Below are 21,688 nucleotides of genomic sequence, written 5' to 3' on the forward strand. Positions count from 1 at the left end.
ATGTACGGTGGATAACAATTTTTTACATCTCTAAACGCTATGCTAGTCATTTGATCATAGGTCAAATGGCTAACCTACTAGTTTTAACAAAAAAAAAACTAACATAATTTTGAAACATACCGTAATGACGGTGCATTAGAAACCCCTTCCCTCTCCTTCCCTCTTTTCTCCTCTCCTCCATCTCTCTCTTTTTTTAGAATTAAAATGACATTTCCAGCCGTTTTTCAGCCTTATATAGGCAAGCACCAGTCACCCCAACATCGGGTGACAAGGGGGCGTGCTAATTCTATCACCCATTGGCCCTTCATTTGGTCGACAGGGTCCACTACCGCGTGTTTGGCCATTGTCATCTAACAGTCGGGACATTTACTTAACTCTCGCCTGATGTCTAGGCGACAAGCCCCGCAGCTAGCCATGTCAATATTTGTTACTTGCACGTTGGGCAATTAAAAATCTCACTCCAACACGTCCCGCTGCTAGCCATGTCAATATTTGTTGCCTGCATTCTGGGCAATTAAAAATCTCACTCGAACAAAGGGTGTTTTGTACTTGTCGCCCTACTAGATGGCTACTTCTTTATTAATGTTGGAGCCACCTTTAAATGTGGTCCGAACATTGGGTGAAAGACACTAAATTTCAGAAACGGACCCTGTTCTTGTCTTTTTTAATAGAAAGATAATATATTTAATCAGTGGAAACCAGGCTATTCTTTCGGTTGGGCTTGCTCCACCGAGGGAGGACTGGGCTGTGCAGCTTAAATATTGGTGCGTTTGGTTGTTGCCTCTGTTGTGCTGGGCCAAATTTGTCCGTGTTCTGAAAAAAGTGCCGGCTTAAATTTTTTATGGCAAATTGAGCAAAAAAATTAAAAAAAAAACAGGCAAGCTTGCCAAAACAGCCGCGGCTTCACAAACCAAATGTTCTTGTGCTCCTCACTCGTGACATTCCTTACCAATGCTTATTAGGCCACCTTGAAACGAAAGATTTTTTTTTTTCATGAACCATTTCTGTCGAAACTTCTGCGTCCAAAACAAGCCCTAGTACATAACACTCGCAACAGATAATCACAAAAATGCACGTTATTGAGAAAAGGAATAATTAATGACAATATTTCTATCTTCTGTGGAAAATTGTATATACGATTTTACTGACAAAAACGGGTTGTACATCTACATCACTCTGGAAGGTAAATCTAGTACTCTTTGTGACGCGGTAGAATGAGCGACCTATCTACAAAGCTCAGTTGGAGGTGGTGGGTTTTACAAGATTTTGAGGGCCATGCATGCATGCAACTCGGGGAAAAGCCCTCTGACACCTGTACCAAGATGAGATATTCAGCAAAAGTCACTCTTCCAACTCCTTGAGAAAATCTATGTTATCGACAAATACCTGCAAGATGGAAATGAATTTAGTAAATGGACAGAAATCACTGGTTCTCAGTAAAACAAAAAGAAATAGAACAAAAATGTGTTTATTTAATATACATATTTTTTTGGATCTGACAGACCTATGTTCATTATGTATTCTGGGTTACATCAATTTGAACAAGTAACCACAGAATAACATGTTTCTAGTATTCGATTAACTTATTTTAAGGTGGAGAAATCAGCAATTAAAAATAATCCATATATTACACTGAAGTTGCATAACTTTGAACCAAATTCAACCAATAACATGGAAACACATTAGTTCTATCATAATGCAGTGTACATAATTGATGAGTTAACCAAAACAAACAATCCTTAAATACTTGAATATCTGGTACCACTCTAGATGTTATGGCTGGTGGATTGTAGCAGATTGTGGAGGTTGTAGATATGATCAACAGGAGGGCGAGATCAATCTCGCCACAGCCTCCCCATTGTGATATTGTCGGACAGCAGCAAGCCAAAAGAGAGAGTCGGCTGAGGGAGAAAGAGAGGAAATAGAGGGAGAAAATAGAATTCTAATTGCTTGCTTTATTATGAGGATCACCTCTCTTTATATAGGGAGAACCTTACAACCCTAAATCAACTCCAGATCTTACTTTCCTAACTTGATTCCTGCTGAATTGGAAACTAACTCAATTGGAAACTAACTCATTCTTATCTCTAACCAAATCAAATCTATTTTCTACCAAACTTAACCTTTAAACAAAAGGAAAACTTAGCTCCTAATCCGATTCTTTCCCTGCTGCTGCCGCCGCCCCTTTCCTTTCCTTGGGGTGGCTATATTGCCTTCCGCACATAACACTAGTATTCACAGCATAACATTAATATCATGTTTTATATGCAATAAATTACCAATCCATGTAAAACAAACTATTTACAGTAACAAGCTTCATAGGTTTGTAAGTCGCTTTGTGACAGTAAAGTAGTTAGCATAGTCAAGTAGTCAACTAATGGTTAAATACTGCTTATCCAAGTCTCTGGTAATCCTAGGTTACTTGCTGGGGTCGAATTTTGAAGCTCAGTTTGGAGACAACTGAAAAAGTTAATTTGGTCAAATTTATGATAATTCCACTTGATTGTAAGCAACTTTCACATTTTTTTGACATTACACAATATTATTTAATTTATGTTATCAAATGCCATGAAGAATGGGTGTTCATCCAGTTTTGTTTATCCTGTTTTTACAGATATTTTGGGGGAAACCCCACAATTTATTTTTTCACTGGATCATCAGGAATTGGCTGGAAATTAGCACCCACACCACTCAGTCGAAACTAGCTAGGAACAAATGATCTTTTATAACAAATACTATTTCCTCAGTCCCTACCAATCCCATAAAAGAGAAGAAAACAAAGATAGTTATGACACTAAAACAAGAAGAATAGCACGTACTGTTTTCCAACCATCTGGATCTGTGCATGCGGTTATCTTAGTGTTAATGCCAGGTAACGGACCAGGTTCACGAGTAATTTGTCCACCATTTAGTCTAACTACTTCCGCAGTCTTGTAGACATCATCAGTACTAATAGCAATCTGAAAGGAAAATAATCAAACTCCTAGTGAGAGGCACATGCCAATGGAACAATTCTTGTATTATTGCACGGCACAGCGCGGTTCAAATCTGAATGGAAGAAAACATACCTGTGCATAAGCATTTCCCTTGTCATATTCCGTGACCCCATAGTTGTAGGTCAACTCCAGTACAGCATTTTTGTCTTCTGGACCATAACCCATCATTGCAATCGTATACTAAAGAAAAGATAACAATAGTTACTTTTTACAGTGTCGTGAATTCCATAAACAAATAGTTGCCATGGATGCCATGGCAAATGGCCGAGTGGATGAAGACTGCAAAGTTTGGTTTCTAAATATTAAGAACAGAGATGGAAGCTTCTAGACATAACCATCGTGGTATATCTCATGAAGACTGTGAATGAATGAAACTTTCATGCTGAAAATCAATATGCAACATCATAAGTCCTTTGTTGCTATTAGGCTTTATTACTATGAGGGTGGTATACAGCCGGGTTTACACAGATTGGGCTGGTTTTGGCCCAGACCACAGGTGAAGCAGGATGGGTGGATCGGGGTAGTTTCCAACAGGTTGGGGAGGGGAGGTATTAGCAGGCAGGTTATGTTAGGCTGGGTGGCTTTGAAGGGTTGCATGGTTTCTAGTAAAAGGCCCATCAACGACTTTAGAAGCCTAGCTTTGACCAGTGACGTCCAAAAATAATACTACGAGGAAAGGCTCAATAAACAAGAGTCGGCTCCATCAAGCCTCAAGTTATCGTCCAAAGACTCCAAACAATCAATCCCATCAATGGCAGCCTGTAGCTTCACGATAGCTTCACTAGTGACATGTTCTAGGGTAGTCACACGAATGCCAGAGAAGCCCCACCGCACATTGCTTGAGTCCACCTCCAAGAGGAACGAAAACATGAACGTCAACGCAAGTAATTGCAGAAGCACAGCCGACAAAGGAATTAAGAACAGTGCCGTCATTGGCTCGCTGCCAAAAGAACAGTGTGTGGCACCTCAATTCATTGCATTCCAAGTTTCAGCAATGGTTTGTTGGGTCCATCCATGACCCACCAGAACCTCACAGAAAATAGCTCGGTTAGACGGAGACCCAACCCATGTAAAATTCATGGCTACTCAATATAAATTCTGAGATGAATTGTTGAAACTTACAAGCAGAGACACTACATTCGTAGTGACAGATTGTTGGACTGGACATTGTAAATCATTTAACAGTTATCAAGATGACCACTCTAACCTAGAAAAGAAGAAAATCTGAAAACTTCTCCTGTCACTCGAAAAACAAGAACATACTACTGGACGCACAAGTAAACAAGTATGTGAACTCTAATAGTATCAAGCTCAAAAAAATTCTAATAGTATAGATCACAGCATTTTCCTTCCATCCAAGCTGGGCTAAATATAACTGGGATATCAATTGTGTCAAAGATGTTCATTTAGCTTCCATGTTAAAAACTTTAAAGTTATGTAAGGAATGCAAACAGTGGGACAAAAACAGCATAAGGCAACATTGATAGTCCCTACAATGTAAAGCTTGAGAAAGAACACCATATGCGCATGCAACATAAAATATACCACATGTTTGAAAATAGGGAGTGCTAAAACAATCAAAGGGTTGCTTATACCAGAAGAATGAAGTAGAGAAAAAAATAGCCCCAAGCATCAAACTTACAATAGTTTATAGTATTAGTCATCATCAACCATTCCTTGTACAATAGTTAAACAATACAGATTTGTAATCTTAATTTATCACAATCATGCTTATAGTGCAAGCCTAAACCTAGTGCAGAAACCACAACTTAACTTTTGAAATATATAACAGTAAGAAATGGTACTGTGCAAAAATAAGCATAAAATACAAGGAATTCATCTAAATATAGGATGTTTTCTGGTACTTTTGAAGAAGTATGCATGTTTGTATTCCTCTTTCAAATCAGCACACATCGCATAAGAACCTTATCAACAAAAATTGGTGAGCTGCATTCACAGGGTGGTTATGAAAGGTGCCAACCTTGTACTGAGGATTGTCTCGCTTGCGAAGAAGTTCCATGCCAAATGCCTTAGTAAATATTACAGGATGGGTTGATGACTCATTAGAAAAATTAGGAAAGTAGCAAACTTCAATATCAGTTCGAGTTCATGTCGATCAGTTACCTTCTCATAGAAATTGATAGCACGATCAAGATCTCCCACTCGAAGCATTACCTGGCACAAAGGCTCAGGGGTAGGACCTCTTTCTATAAGCTCAAACTTGTAACCGTCAGGATCTTCGATAAAGGCAATTACTGATTTCCCACCTTTTACAGGACCTGGCTCCCTTGTTACTGTTCCTCCCTTGGCTTTAATAAGATCCACTGTTTTTGCAACCTGCAATTTTCTAGCATTGAAACTCAAGTTGCCAAACCAGTTCATATTCATGTATGAAACGGTAAAACAAATAATGAAATATATTGCCAACGAATAACATGTTCAATTTTTAGTACTAATTTGGTGTGTACATCATGACTAGCTTTAAGTAAAGGATATGAGTATATTATACAGAGGTTTCATGTTGTATAAACTGCATAGAAGATTTTACATTTAGACGTGTGGACTTTGTCCTCTGTATGAACTGTCAAGGATATATCTAGGAGGTCCATGTATCTAGGCCCATATGTTGTATATATATTGACATCAAGACTAAAATAAATTGCTTATCTTCCCATATCCCCAAGGCTCGTAGTATGGCATCAGAGCCTAGGGTTAGCGGTTAGCTAATCCCGACCAATTTTTTTCATTGCCCATCCGCCGTCCACATCCAGTGCCATCCCATGCTCTCCATCCGCCGTCGTGGTTCCGCCCTTCGTTGCCCTTTGTCACAGTCCGCACGTTGCGGATCCTGCCGCCATCGCGCCTCCATCGTAGCGGCCACCCTTGTCGTGGCTGTCGTGCATTGTGGCTCCTAGTCGCCATCAACATCCAGCGTCGTCATGTGCTCTCCGCCCGACGTCGCAATTCCGCCCTTCGTTGCCCCCGTCACGGTCCGCACGTCGCGGATCTTGCCGCCATCGCGGCTATCGTGCATTGTGGCTGCCAGTCATGACTGTCCCTGTCGGCGCACATCCGACAGCCATTGCAGCTGTCCTTCGTCCGCCCGTCGCTGCCCGCCCATTGCGGATACCAGAGCTACCCAACGTAGCTCTGTCATCTCTGTCGCGGCCTGCTGTTGCCTCGTCTCTGCACCGCAGCGCCATCAATCCGTCGTCATCCTGCCTTCGACCGTCATGCAGGCAGCCATCCTTGACGCTGATCCACCCATCGTGGATTTTCCCTCCACTGCATCAGCTCGTTGCAAATCACCGTCGAGTAGATCGACCTGCTTGTCGCCTGTATGGATTGTCTCCACCTGCTGACCCACCATCCTCTCCTTTGCACCAATTGTTCTGTAGCTGCTCAGTTGCTACACACTTGTGCTTGCAGAGACTGCTGCTCCTGGGTTTTGTCATGCAGTTGCTGGTGTTTTCTCTGCTACGAGTGGTGATTCTGCTGCTGTTGTAGCTGTTCTGTTGATCTGTTGCACAAGAAGTGTTCTGTTGCTGCAACTCTTTTTTTTGGTGCTGTTTTTCTGCTATTCATATTGTCTGGTGTTGGTGACTCCTCTACCATTGTACTGCTAAGGTAAACCGTCTTTGCATTCAACATGTCACAGCCAACCAATGTCATTGCTATTGATCTCAAGCTTGATGGTGAGATTCGTACTAGTGGATCCGTGCCAGTAGCTGCCGCCTCACATGACATTGCTCATCAGTCTTGGATTTTAGATTCAGGGGCTTCTTTCCATGTGATGTCTGACAAGTCTCAGTTGGTTGCCTGTAAGCCAGTCGCTGATGATACTTCTATTCACACGGCTAATGGTACATCTTGTCATATTACTCATCAAAGTGCCCTTCATTCTTCTCAATTTTATGTACTTAATGTTTTGTGTGTACCTTAGCTATCTACGAATCTTCTATTAGTGGGTCAAATAGCTGATCTGAACTGTTTTGTTGGATTTGATGATTCATCTTGCTTTATTCAGGATCGTCAAAGTGGGAGTGTGATTGAGACTGTCCATCGCCGTAGAGATTCTTCTAACCTCTACGTTTTGGACACTTTGCGCCTTTATTCTTCTATTGGCACTGCTCGCATGTCATCAGCTATGTCTCATCAGCTTCATCTTTCGCCAAGTAGCATCATCATCTTGACCATATGTGTGGATCTCGTTTATCCACCTTGATTCATTAGGGACATCTTGATCATTTTGGCTTTCATTGTAAGGGCAACAAACTTGACAAGCAGGTACAACTTTAGTTTTTGGTTGCACATGCTATGTCTTGGTCACACCTCGTGAGAGGATCAAGTTAACTGTCCAGTCAGTTGAGTGTGTTTTTCTGAGGTATAGTCCTGAGCATGAGGGTTATCGTTGTTGTTATGATCCTTCCTCTCGTCGCATGTGTATTTCTCGTGATGTGACTTTTGTTGACGACCATCCTTTCTTTTATAGTCCTTCCACTCAATCCTCATCTTCTTTCACAGAGGCAACTTCCTTTTTTATGCCTTCCTCCACTTTCATCTGGTAATGATACCCCTATTCCATCTCTTACCCCTACACCTACTCCTCCCATTACACCCACTTTTGATCTGGCTTTTGCTCCTTGACCTCATATCTCCCCTTCCATCACGCCCACTTCTGATACAACTTTAGCTCCTCCATCTTCTGATCTCTCTCCTTCCATCACACCCACTTCTTACACGACTTTAGCTCATCTATCATATATTCCACCTATCACACATATCTATACTCGTAGCACCATAGTTCATTCTGATCATCCTCTGTCTAATCTTACTTCTCCGACCAGTCCTGACGCTCCTATGTCTGATGATTCTGATGTTATTAATGAGTCATTTGCTAGTCACCGATATAATCTACATGATCGTACTACAATTGAGGTTCCTGACAGGTGGGGTTTTCCACGTGCAAGTGATGTTGTTGTAAGGAGCCATCCACTTATCAGGAGGCATCTAGTGTTCCTAAATGACAATCTGCTATGTTTGAGAAGCTTACTGCACTTGATCATACATGCACTTGTGATCTCGTTCCCTTAGGGTGTGTTTGGTTCGCCAGATGAGATTATCTAGAGTTGTATCGTATATGCAGACTAAGGGGAAGCAGACTGAGTGGAGTCATATTTGTTTAAAAAGAAAAGTGTTTAGTTGGTTGTATCTATTTTGACAGGCTGAGCTGAGTTTTTGTTTGGTTAACCGAATCTGAGACTGTATGAGAGGTTGAATGGGCTAAAGTTATGATTGGTTGCACGACGATAGCATGGCGGTCGCCCGAAGCACGCACACTCGCACAGCCACGGCGCAAGCGCCGGTCGGAGCTCAATCTAATCAGCAAAACAAAACAACCGCGGCAAACACGAGAGTTCATGGCGGCATGCAAGTCAGACGAAGTAGCGCCATCGTCGTCCCCTTCGTCTCTGGCAGAAACCGCCGCCGCCGCGCACGTCCGATCTCAAAGTTCGGTGAGCAACTCGTTGCACCCTTTCGCCATGAGCATCTACAGTACCTCACTCGCCCTCCGCTATGCTCAATCGTAGCAGGCTGCCATCCATCTCCTCTGGCACCGCCACCACCCCTCTCTGTCGACCCGTCTCTCTAGTGAACCTCCGATCGATACATCCCGGCCTCACCATCTCCAAGACACAACGGAGCCACCCGAGCATTGGTTTCTGCTCCGATGCACAGAGAAAAGCTAGCGCCATTGCACCTTCTCCTCCGGCGCCGCATGTCATCGCTCTGCCGCTAGAGGACACCATCCGGGAGGTCACAAGAGTCCGCTCGAACCATCGGCTGCCCCTGCAACGCACCGTGGAGTCGCTTCGATCTATCTGCCGCCTTCCTGAGCTTCATGATGACCCACTGATGCTGACGCTATCGCCCTCTTCTCGTGCGCCTGCCCCCAGCGAACTCGCGCTGTGAAGACAAAGCTCGATTCAAGCTTCGCTCTCTAGCTAGGATGCTGGCATATTTTTGCACCTGTGGACACAAGCACCAACAGGAAATGCAGCTAACCAAACAACCTGTTTTTCGAGATTGCACGCATGGGTGTTCAAAATTAAAACCAAGTCAGATGGTTTAGTTGAGAGATGCAAAGCTCGTCTTGTTGCCAGAGGTTTTCAGTAGACTCAAGGATGAGATTATGATAAGACGTTTGCTCCTGTTGCTCACATGACCACAGTTTGTACTCTGATTGCAATGGCTACTACTCGTTCCTGGATTATCTCTCAAATGGATGTTAAGAATGCACATCTGTTACAACAAAAATACGGAAGATTATACTCCCTCTATGCTTAATCTAATTTATAAGCTTATTTCGATTTATGCACTGAACTACAAGCATTCCAGTAGCCAATTAAAACCTTTTATTTGTGAAAGCATCGCATGTTGTCCTATTCAACTTTTATAAAGTCCTTTGATGCAGAAGGAATTAAAATCCATTTTGTGGGTACTGAGATAAGGACTGGTCCTGCCAAAATCCAGTTGGCACTAAAAAAGCTGTATAGGGGTGTACAAGCATCTCCAACCAAGCCTATGTTATGTGTCAGATACGAGTAAAAACAAAGCTAGTTAAGTAAACAATATTGGGAGAACTCTTTGATTATGTCTAGATGGGTTTGAGTCTACAATGAGAATGCGAGCTAGCTAGATACTCCTTAACCAAATGGAGCTTTACTATTTTCTTACAAGGCAACAAATATAAATCTTGCATTTGGTGCATGAGCTTGTGGCAGCTATGAACTTGAGATCAATCCCTTTCCAGTTTCCAACCAAGCATTATATGAACCGTCCATAATCCCATATGCAACATGCCCGACTTAAGAAAGCAGAAATAATAACATTACACTACATCATCACAGTGCAGAATATCGGCAACTACAACAAAGAATGTCGATACATATAGAAAGCTTACATCCTCCACTGCAATCCCAAAATGGCCAAAACCAATCCCAATGTTATAGCTTTCCACACCATAATCTGCCAACAAAAGTAGCCCAGGATTTTGGCATGTTAATCACAACAGATAGAATACAATATCTGAAGGATAGAGATATGACAAAGGCATTTTGAGCCAAGAAGCTTACTGTAAGTGAGCTCCACAACAAAATGCGAGTCCTCAGGCCCGTATCCCAAAAAAGCATTGGTGTACCTCTCCTCCGGTATGTCCCGCTTCCGCAGCAGCTTCATCCCCAGGCATTCCGTGTAAAATCTGCAGAGAGATAATCCCATTCAAGATTGAGAACAGCAGTGAGCCCCGTGACAGACAAGGGGGTTGTACTTGATCGTCTTGTCTAGGTCGCCAACGCGGTAGACGACATGAAGAAGGCGCCTGCGGTCCTTCTTGACCCACTCCATGGCCTCCCCCGGCCCGACCACCGCGCCCACCTGCGCCGCCGAGCCGCCGCCGGCCTCCGCGCCGGCGCTCAGCTCCCTCCTCGCCAGACTCGCGGGAGCCCTCACTCCTCCTTCCACCCTTCCCCCGAAGAGTCCCTCGCGCCGCGCGACTGGAACAACGTGGAACAGGAACCAAGAAACGTCACAACGGAAGCCTCACTACCCAAGACGGAGAGGGACGAGTCGCGTACCGGAGACGGCGGGGATGCGCAGGCGGGAGGCGGCGAGGTGGAGCGAGGAGGCGGAGGCGGTGGCGGCGGCGAAGGGGAGGGGGAGGAGGAGGCGGGCCATCGTCGCGACAGGGTCAGGATTTGGGGAGGTCGAGGAGGGCAGGAGGGTAGGCCGCTCGCTCTGGCTCTAACCTGCGTTGCGCTCCCGCCCGGGCTCAAGGTGTCTACTGGGCCGGCCCGTCCGAGGCACGACACGGTTTAGGTACGGCTAAGGTACCGTAAGGACGGGTTGGACTGACACGGTAGGGTTAGTTGGGTCGTGTTTGAACTGATATCTCGATACAGTGGGTCGGTACAGTATAGTCGGGTTTAGATCGGACGGCACGAGCACTGCCCACCTTGCTTCGCACCAGTTATTCGCCCCTCGCCTCCCGCCCTACCTCGCTCGTCGACCTCGCCCCGTCACCCGGTCACATCCAACCTACCCGGTCGCGTCGCCCCACCCTCGGCCCTACCGCTCAGCGGCCCGGCAAGGCCCGTCGTGTCACAACCGTGTTCGAGCTGGTCCGGTACAGTACTGTGCTTCACAGTTCGTGCCGTAGGCCAAAGACGCGGCACGCAGGCCGGCACGGCACAGCCCGTTACAGTATCCAGGCCTACCGGGCCGGGCCGTGTCGAGCCGGGCCGATCTGACTAGCCTATTTGGCCATCTCTGGTCCGGGCCGCAGGTTGCATCACATGAGGGGCACTGAGGTGGGGCCAGCGTGGCGAGAGGTGAGGCTGTTGCTTTTGGGTTATGCGGGTTTTTAGAAGCAAATCCTATAAAAGCCGATTCTACAAAAGATTTTCTCTTTTATGATGATACGTGTTTATTTTCTTTCTCCTCTTTAGTCATCACAGGATGGATAACATGGATAAGCTGTTACGAGAATCTTTCTGAACATGATCCTATAAAATTTACTTTTAAATTTTTGGTCTGTCCGATGGCTGATGTTTGATTTTTTTTATTCTTTTATAAGGATATAAACGTCGAGTGCTAAGTTTTTTTAATTGCATGAGATTTTCTAAGAGTAGCTCTAATAGTTAGAGCTAGCTTTAATTATTAGAGTATATTTTTTAAAATTTATATGAGTTTTATAATTTATAATTTTTTATATTTATAGAGGAGAAATATTAAGATAGTATCGCTTCATGCTTAGAGCTAAAGATTATTGTTTACGGACGTACATCTGCTGGAGTCGTACACAACTAAGTTCTCTGTCCGAGGCCTTGGACCCCGAGCTATCAACCTGTCGCCTCCTTGTTTCAAAAGGTGTGTTATATTTAATACCTCATCTCTAAAATTCTCTTAAAGTCCAATACCCACGTGTAGCGAGCCCGCAGATGCATGCAGAGAATATCTCATATATTTTTTTCTCGTTTCGTGTAAAAGAGTTAACACGGATACTATGTTTAGAATAAGTTTATAAAGTGACTTGAACCTATTTAAATTATCAAGATAAAATTAAGCACACCACACCAGAACATTTATGCCACACGGGCTGAAACTAAAAATACTAATAATGGGCATGTCGAGACCGGACAAGAAACCGATCAATCTCATCTATGTGCTCAGTCCAAAAATCAATTTCAATACATAGTGACTTCATAGATGATAGTTATTACAATATCCAATTTAATTGTATTTATTCGTCTTACAAAGGTGACCATCGAGGGCTAAGATCTAAATAAAACCGCAGCGAAACTACATCGACTTTATCCTTCACGACGACTCCACACGCAATCCGACGTAGAAAACAACTTAGAATGATCCATCCTCCTTAAACTCTCTAGCATCTTCTCCAACTGAGTTAGTTTGATTATAGTAAGTGTGAGCATATATCGTACTCAGTAACTTGTGAGAAAATAATATGTATATGAAGGTTTGAATATGTCGAAGATTAGTGTTGGAGCAAGAGTTCGTCTTGCCCTAGCAAGTACGGCGAGAGTTTCTTCTAAGGAGGAGACTCAAGCTTGGAGACGAAGTTTAAGAGGAAGGAACACTACGAATGTATTGATGGTAGAAAAATGGATCGATCTGGGGGGAGTATCATAGCATGACTTGGTGCTTTTCCATCTCTGTGTCTTGCTGTCGTCTCACCCTCCTCTTGCCTAGGCGACCAAGGCTCCTATTTATAGGGTCATGCGTAGCTTGGCGTATAAGTTGTCACAATGTACAAATATCTAGGATCTGATCGAATCACTGGGTCTTATTTCGGATAACTACTTTCTACCTTTTTTGGGAGATAAATATCCAACGTAGTAACTATCGTGGTGCCTGTCCCCTGAAGGGGGCGAGCCGGTCGTCAATTGCGGCTCAGCCCCGCACCGCCAGGGGTGTCAGGATAGGTACCATCGTGCTGGGGTGTCAGAGCGGTGTCCACTAGCCTAGGCATTTAATGCCAGTCACTTCCTCGCAGGCAAAGTATGACTAGTTCTTCCCTTTTGGCAAATTTTTTCTGAGGCCTGATGACTCACCCAGTAACCTCCGGGAAACCAGCTCGGGCAGTGGGAGGCTGAAGCCTCAAGGACCAGGCCTTTGGGAGGCTGAGCTCCGAAAGGCCGGGGCTTCGGAAGGGGGAGGCTTCGGGAGGCCGAAGCCTCAGAGACTGAACCTTCGGGAGGCTGGGCTCCGGAAGGCCGGGGCTTTGGAAGGCGGAGACAAGCTCAGCCATTGGGAGGCTGAGCTAATTAAGTCAAGGGGCAGTCGGGAGTCCTTAATAACGACCCCCAACAGTAGCCCCTTGCGGGGGCGGCCAACGGAGCGGTCGGGCCTACGGTTTCTTCAGATCAGGGCCCCCAGCGGTCCCTGGCTTGTGGTTGATGGCTCGTGGTTCGAGAATCGCTTGGTTTGCCCAGGACGATTTGACCCAGGTGATGGAACGACATGTTGGATGACGTTGGCGACAGGGGGCATTGAATGCGCCCTGAGGAGAGGTGTAGTCCTGCCCTATCTGACGGAGCGTGGGACGCGTGTCGTCTTGTCGTTAGGGGGGCAAGGGAGTCAGTTTCGCTCCCCCATGATTTCGGCCTGGCAGGCGAAAGGATGGCGCGTGCGCTCGCCACCTAGAGGGGGAAGTTGCTCCCTATGTGTAGCAGGAGGGGGATTGCCCAGAGCAACCCTTTTCTAAAGGGCACCCGGACGTAGCAGTATACTCCAAAGGGGGTAATAAAGTTGGTCTTGTTCTCATCCTCCGTTGCCATCCACACCTGGTGGTATCCGGAGTAGGCGTCCAGAAAGCTTAGCATTTCGCAACCGGTAGTAGAATCCACCAGCTGGTCGATGCGGGGGAGAGGATACGGATCCCGGGGGCATACTTTGTTTAATGATGTGAAATCGATGCACATACGTTATTTTCCGCTATGTTTTTTGACCAGGACGGTGTTGGAGAGCCAATCAGAGTGGATAACCTCTCGGATAACACCGGCTTTCAGCAGCTTCTGGACTTCTTCTTTCGCGACTTCTACCCGCTCCGGGGAGAGCTTGCGAAGCCCCTGACATACGGGCCTTGCCTTCGGGTTGACCTGGAGCGAGTGCTCGATGATGCTGCGGTTGACTCTTGGGATGTCCTATGAGGACCATGCGAAGATGTCGAGGTTACTCTGTAAGACAGCCAGAAGTTGGGTTTCTTGCCCGGAGGTGAGGTCTGCCCCTATTTGGAAGGTCCGATCGGGTTGGTCTTGGTGTATAGGGACTAGCTTTATGTCCCCTTCTGGCTGTGGCCTCGGAGGGCAGCGGTGCTCGGGATGCGCTGACGGAGGATCTTTCGAGTCCTCCCATGTCAGTGTGGATATGGAGACTAGGGAGCGGAGCAGGGTATCCATACTCGATGCGTCTAGCTAGGTCTTGGTCGCCGTGGATGGTTATTAGTCCTTGGGGTCCGGGTATTTTCAGGCAGAGGTAATTGTGATGGGGTACAGCTCCGAATCTGTTCAGGGTCCCCCGTCCTAGGATGGTATTGTAGGCGTATGGTACGTCCACGACGTCAAAGGTGATAACCTCGGATCGTGATTTAGAGCCCTAGCTAAAGATGACCGGGAGTTCTCTCTGTCCTAGGGCGTTGAGGGGGGCTCCATTGAATCCCTGGAGGGGTCTGCTGCTTGGTGAGAGCCGACTTCGCGGAATTCGGAGCTGGTCGAAGGCATGCATGAATAGGAGGTCCACTAAGCTACCTCTGTTGACCAGTATTCTTTGGACCTCGACTTTGGCGATATTGGCTGAGAGGACCAGGGCATCAGAGTGGGGAAATTTTACCCCTTTGGAGTCGTTGATGGTGAATATTACAGGGGCGTCGACCCAGTTGGGGGCTTATCGGTGGATGCTAGTTGCTCCGATGTGGTGCACCCTGCGGGCGTAGTCTCGCCGCTGTCGTTTTGAAGTGCCTCTGAAGCTCCCTCCGCCAGTAATGGCGAGGATGATCTGTTTGCCCTACGCTCTTTCGTCACCATGCGATTCTATGGATGACTGGGGTGGTGAAGGTAGGGCCAGTTGCGGAGGATTTTGTGGGGCTAGGTGGTCTACCCGTCAGTTGGCCGGTAGCTTGCGATCTTTGGACTGCCCCTTGGGGGCCCCACCGTTGGAGGCGAGGGCCGCCTGCCTCCCGAGGTACTCCTCTCGGAAGGTGGTGAGGGTTCGACAGTTATCAGGATTGTGCTCTCGTCCCGCGCCGTGTAGAGTGCACTAGGATTCTTCCTCGGAATGCTAGTTTGGGCCGTGGCTTTGCTCTAGGAGGCCTCCGGAGCGTTCTCGGCCGCGTCCCCTAGGGTGGTTTTGGTTCGGAGCCCCGCGACTTGGGCTGATATTGCTGATGTTTCGGTGTTGCTGTTGCCGCCCCCTTTGGGACCCGACGGTAAGGGCCTCCTCGAAGCTCCTTTTTGTTAGGGGAGCTGGGGCATGTGACGATCTGGCCTGCGAGTGTGGTCTCTCGGTACTGGCATGGGAAGCTTCGCCAGCTTATGAGCGCCTCCGAGGGAGCTTTTCCTTCTCTGCCGCGCATATTCCTCAAACTTGCTCATGAGGACTTCTACCGTGCGTATTGGGCACCGGTTTAGTCGATCATACAGGGGGCCTTCGACCAGGCCCTGGGTTGTGGCATAGATGACCGAAGAGTCTGATATGCCCCTAATCTGGGCTCTGGTCTGGGAGAACCTTCGAAAGTAGTCCTGGAGGGTTTCATCTGGCCCTTGCCTAATAGTGAACAGGCTACCAGAGGTTACTGGTTCGATGAAGGTGCCCTGGAAGTTGCTGTGGAAGAGATCTCGGAGTTGGGACCAGGTGTGAATGGTGCCAGGGTCCAGCGCCCAGAACCAGCGTATGGCCACCCCTTCTAGGGCGAGGGGGAAGCATTTAGCCATGGTGGTCGGTCCGCCCCCACTGGCCTCTATGGCTAGGGCGTAGGATCGGGTGAACTCGTCGGGGTCTGAATCACCTTTAAATTTAGGCAAATTTGGGGTCTGAAAACCCTCTGGGAAGGGCGTAGCCTGTAGGTCGGCCCGCAAGGGGAGAGTCATGGTCCTGCAAGGGGTCCTCATGACGCCGGCCCTAGGGCTCCGGGGACCGAACGGGTCATGTCCTTGCGCCGAGGGGCTTACCTGTTCGTAGAGCTTGGGTCAAAAACATGTCGGCCATCCCGCGAGCGACTGCGAAGGTGTGGGCACCTTCCTGCTCGACCCGTAGGGCCGTCCATAGCTCCTCCATCTGCGCCAGGAGTGCTGCCAAGTGTGATTGCCGCTCGGGCAGAGTAGTGTTTCCGACGGCAGCACCGGCCGCAACCCCTAGGGGCGCAGCGGGGGCCTCGTCTTGCTGCTGCTGGGTTTCTGGGGTAGAGAACTCATCGGTGTTGCATGCGGCTGTAGTTATGGCTGGGTCGGTGGTGGCCGTAAGGTTCCCGTTCCCCCTGGTTGGGGGGTCGTTGTTGGTGCCGGCCATGTATAGCCGGCTGGACTGCCGCGAAGGCGTGACTGGGGGGTCGGCTACTGCCGATGCAGCCTTGGTGATCTTTTTCTTAGGTGAAATCCTACCTCTCTTAGCACTTCGGTGTTCGAGTCCCCATGGACGATACGCTATTGGAGCAAGAGTTCGTCTTGCTCCAGCAAGTACGGCGAGAGTTTCTTTTAAGGAGGAGACTCAAGCTTGGAGATGAAGTTTAAGAGGAAGGAACACCATAAATTTATTGATGATAGAAAAAATGGATCGACATGGGGGAGTATCACAGCGTGACTTGGTGTTTTTTCACCTTTCTATCTTTCTGTCATCTCACCCTCCTCTTGCCCAGGCGACCAGGGCTCCTATTTATAGGGCCATGCGTAGCTTGGCGTACAAGTTATCACAATGTACAAATATCTAGGATTTGATCGAATCACTGGGCCTTATCCCGGATAACTACTGTCTACTCTTCTTGGGAGATAAATATCCACTGTAGTAACTATCGTGGTGCCTGCCCCCTGAAGGGGGCGAGCCAATCACCAATTACGGCCCGACGCCACACCGTTAGGGGTGTCAGGATAGGTACCATCGTGTTGGGGTGTTAGAGCAGCATCCACTAGCCTAGGCATTTAATACCAGTCACTTCATTGTAGGCAAAGTACGACTGGTTCTTCCCTTTTGGTAAATTTTTCCTGAGGCCTGATGACTCTCTCAGTAACCTTTGGGAAGCCGGCTCGGGCAGCGGGAGGCCGAAGCCTCAGGGACCGGCCCTTCGGGAGGTTGAGCTCCAGAAGGCTAGGGCTTCGAAAGGGGGAGGCTTCGGGAGGCCGAATCCTCGGAGACCGAACCTACGGGAGGCTGGGCTCCGAAAGGCCAGGGCTTCGGAAGGCAGAGACAGGCTCAGCCTTTGGGAGGCTGAGCTAATTAAGCCAAGGGGCCGTCGGGGGTCCCTAATAACGACCCCCAACAATTAGTTCTCGATAATATGTCCGTAAATTGACTGGGTACCTTCGAGAGTAGGGATTAATCATGAAGCGAGACAAAACGATGTATACAGGTTTGAGCCTCCGATTGGAGTAATACCCTACGTCCTGCGGGGGTGTTGCTGCCTTGTATTGATAATCTCGAGTACAAGAAATGTGGCTAAGACTATTACAAGGAGTTGATTGGATCTAATCTATCATAGGGCTAAAGTCGTCGAGTAACTCCTCTGTTGTTGCCTTTCGTGTTGCTCGTTGTTCTTTGTTCTCCCCCCAGCCTTTTCACCTTATATAGGGGTGAGGTACCAACTTCTATCCAGCCGTAGTTGATAGGGAGTTATCTTGCATGACATCCAATAGATAGATCTATTTTGAATACAAGTCGTATTGGTTTGGGTAACCAATCTAAACCTTCTCGGTATGTACTTCCTTGATTCCAGGTGTATCAGGTACCGCTGATTCGGTTCCGTGATATCTGGAGCTGCCGAATATATGTTGTATATACCCTGTCTGTATATAATGTACTCCTTATGTGCACATACCTCATAATTAGATATTCGACAGTAGCCCCCTAACTCTACTCCGGAGGAGAGGTTTCTATAAGCACCCACTCGAGTACTGTCAAGTTTAAGCTTGGTCGAGTAAAGTAGACCAGGCTCATAGTCGAAAAGATTGAGTATGGACGGATCCTTTCTCGTGTATCAAGTGGAAGCTCAGTCGGGTCGAGCGCCCTGTGGCTAACCACACTCGAGACTTGAAGAAACAGATTTAAAGAACTCAACTGATCAACACCCAACTCCGAGTAGAGTTAAAAAACCTTTTAAAATTTGAAACAGTGGGTATATGCGCATTTAATGTGGGCAGAAGGGTGTGCAAAGATTTCTTGGTGTGCGCTCCACGGAGACCTAGAGCCTCCGCTTATAAAAGGATGCCTTGGTCGTGTCGCATCTTTTTCCCTGCAAGTCATCGCCTCCCGATGCTTGGATTTGTCTAGTCATCTAAAAACCTAGAGCCCCCGCCTGCCACCGCACCATGGTTGATCTCACCGATTTGTCGTCCTAGCACCGCGTTGACACCACCAATCCAGCCAATCTCTTCGTCGTCGCCCACTGAAGCTCGTCTGCCATCGATTTGGTTCCCCGACCACCGGAGCTACCTCTCTGATGGGCCCCCAAGCGCCTCTACCACCCCAATCATCGCCAACCCTTTTTTTGAACCACACTGCTAGTGGTAAGCATCTAAACGAGTTCTTTGTGCTCTCCTATAGTTGTTCTGCCGCTCGCCATCATGTCCCGAGGCCGGTGATGAGGTCTGCGCCGACCTATGGAGAGTGCGCCGATGTGTCTCGCTCGGCTCCATCGCGCCTGATCCCCACGTGCCGCCCCTTCTCCCTAGAGTCGTTAGATACAAAACCGACGGCCTATATTAGATCTGGAACATACCCCTTTGTTGGCCAATAGAGAACTGCCACGTGTCCATCTTTATTCCAGACAACACATGTGCTCTGTCAGCCGTCGCATCATCATCCACATCAACACTCTTGCTGACGTGTCAACCCATGTGTATACCATGTCAGCCCAGTCATGCCCAGTCAGCAATTCAATCTATTCCAGTACAAAAATATTTCTAGAAATTCTAGGAAATTGGCAATTTTTCACTTAAGCCCCTAAACTTTCCTATTCAAAAATCCCTATCTTTTTACACTTTAGTCCCTAAAGTTTTCTACATTTACAAATAGCTCCCTCTATTTTTACAAGAAAGCCCCTGACCTTTCTATTTTATTCAAAATAGGTCCTTTTCTTTTTAGATTTAATCCAAAACTTGTTTTTAGCGTATCTTCTTCGTTTTAGCTCCGATTTGAGTGATTCTTGCACTCAAATCTTTCTAAAAACAAGGCTAGCCAACCATCATGGTTTCAAATAGTAATTCTCATATCTCTATAGTAGTTTTCCCTTATTAACATCTAGATCCCTACAACATGAAGATATAGTAGTTTTCCCTTATTAACATCTAGATCTATACATTGACATATAGGTCCTAATCAAATCTACATGTCATTGTATGACAAACATAGGTTTATGATATTAAAATAATATATTAATTTGTAGAACACACATGTTAATGCTTCAGTTAATCTTTCCTATCATTTCATGTGAAACCTTAACCCTAGTTCCTATATCTTTATCTTTTTTTTGAAAGAAGTCCAATCGATTCTATTCTTGTTTTCCAGCCCAATCCAAGATCCTAGTCTATCGTTCTATTTCTATTATTTTTATTTCGAGTTTATTTGGTGTTTATTCGATGTTGATTTTGTTTGTCGATAGAATCTGTGATTAGTCGATAACGCTTCAGATCTGTTCGAGGGACTTCAAGATCAAGATTTTGACACATTGAGCAGCATTGGGTAAAAGACAAGTGTACTCCTTAATCATTATGAACCTATGTTCTAAACGGTTTTGTTTTATAAAATTGCATGTATTGTCAACTTGATGGGTAGTCACCTATGTTAGGGTTTACCTAGATATTTTTCTTATATTACCTTGAAGCCTAAGTGGTTATGGTTAGGCGTCTTTCGTGGGTAGAAGTGCTTAGCAATACTGTTAGGATGTTGGCAAGTGTCACTTACAGGATTAGTGAACATATGCAGTGTTGGTGGTAAACTTGATATAGTAACGTGGAACCCTAGGACTTAGGCAAGGAGATAATTTGATAATTGTGGTTCTTGTGGTGGGCTTGTGGATATGTTCCAAGTAAAGGTGTTAGGTTTTGTTGGTAATTTCCATGTTGGATAGTCTTTGCCTAAGTGTCACATGTATGGACCGGTTCGTGGAGCGATAACCAAAAAATACTATACCAACAAGGAGGCTGATATTAGTAAGGCTTAGCATATTAATTAGACACCTGGCTCGCATCCGTTGTGTTACTAGGACCTAATTGATGGACCATGTTTCGTAGTGATCTCCTAGCGGCATAACGTTGGCGTGTGTGAAACGTCTTGCAAACACAACAATACGGAAATCACGACTCGTAGGGAAAGCTAGACAACCTCTGCAGAGTGTAAATTCTGATATATCAGCTATGCTCACAGTCATGAGACTTGGACCCTCACAAGTTTAGTTTGCTGGGTTATGGTTATGATTAATTGGTTGTGGTTATGGTTTTGGGTATGGTACTAAAGGTACTAGATGGTTATGGTTTGCAAGGTGGTTAGTCTCCGTTGTTAGTTGTTGGGTCGTTTGGGTTACATTCACTTAATAACTGCTTAATGATTTTCAATTACATTATTGTTTTTTTATTCGCATTTACGCAAATATACCATGTGTTAGCTTATCCTTGATATAAGCCTGTATATCATTATTGTTCTGTACACTTGTTGAGCGTGTCATGTGCTCACATTTGCTAATATTCCCTATATGCCATGTGACATGTGCGATGCTACTTAGTGAGTAAAGATGTTGAAGACTATCAAGTTGAGGATGTGACGTTTTAGGCGCGTGTCTCCCGGTCGGTTGTCTGCGATGTTGTTGGGCACCAGTGCTTCTGTTCTACTGCAGATATCTTCTTAGAAGACAATATATGTCAATTTGCTATAAGAGTTAATGTTTATTCTATAAAAGTATTTCCTTTGTTACTTCACCTGTGACACCCTTATGTGTGTTGAACATCCTGTACACACATAAGCCACATCTGATTTTGTTCATTAAAATCGGATGTGACAGAGGTAGTATCAGAGCCATACTGACCGTAGGACACAATCCTAGATAGAATGGTCTGCCATAAGGTCATATTTTGAAAGCCTATTTGGAAAAACCCATTCCCATGATTTTCTACTCTCTCTAACTTTCCCTTCTCTACTTACCTACTCCAATCTTTTGAGTAAAATGAATTTTCAACACTTCCCCTTTTAAAACTTTTAGTTGTTGAACCATCTCAGTTATTTCACTTGAGAAGGATGCACTTGAAGATCTCACTTGACGCTTCTTCGTATGGAGATTTCGATGATGAAGTTGAAGGCTCTCTATTACAAGGAAGAATCCCCTACCACAACACTGAAGACGTGAATATCTACCTCTCCGCTTCTTCTAGTTTTAGTTTTTTTTTGAGCCACGAGAGGATTTTCCCCTATTCTTC

The 21,688-nt window shown here is 46.0% G+C and overlaps 1 protein-coding gene across 2 annotated transcripts; it reads right to left on the reverse strand.

Annotated features, from left to right (window-relative positions):
- Positions 1–1,058: 1,058 nt before the first annotated feature.
- LOC133928640 (lactoylglutathione lyase GLX1-like) lies at positions 1,059–10,806 on the reverse strand. Of its 2 annotated transcripts, XM_062375058.1 has the most exons (9): positions 10,634–10,802; positions 10,327–10,552; positions 10,133–10,257; positions 9,961–10,025; positions 5,121–5,333; positions 4,978–5,025; positions 3,069–3,176; positions 2,820–2,960; positions 1,059–1,386 (listed from the first exon to the last, which is right to left on the reverse strand). In XM_062375058.1, the coding sequence occupies exons 1-9, from the start codon at positions 10,731–10,733 to the stop codon at positions 1,342–1,344; spliced, it is 1,071 nt and encodes a 356-aa protein (XP_062231042.1). In that variant the 5' UTR covers positions 10,734–10,802; the 3' UTR covers positions 1,059–1,341. The 2 variants fall into 2 exon arrangements, 1 of the variants encoding a protein (XP_062231042.1); XR_009911466.1 differs by lacking the exon at positions 1,059–1,386 and having other exon boundaries at positions 2,915–2,960; positions 3,069–3,845; positions 10,634–10,806.
- Positions 10,807–21,688: the final 10,882 nt, after the last annotated feature.

This window comes from Phragmites australis, chromosome 9 (assembly GCF_958298935.1).
Source record: "Phragmites australis chromosome 9, lpPhrAust1.1, whole genome shotgun sequence".
Classification (NCBI taxonomy): domain Eukaryota; kingdom Viridiplantae; phylum Streptophyta; class Magnoliopsida; order Poales; family Poaceae; genus Phragmites; species Phragmites australis.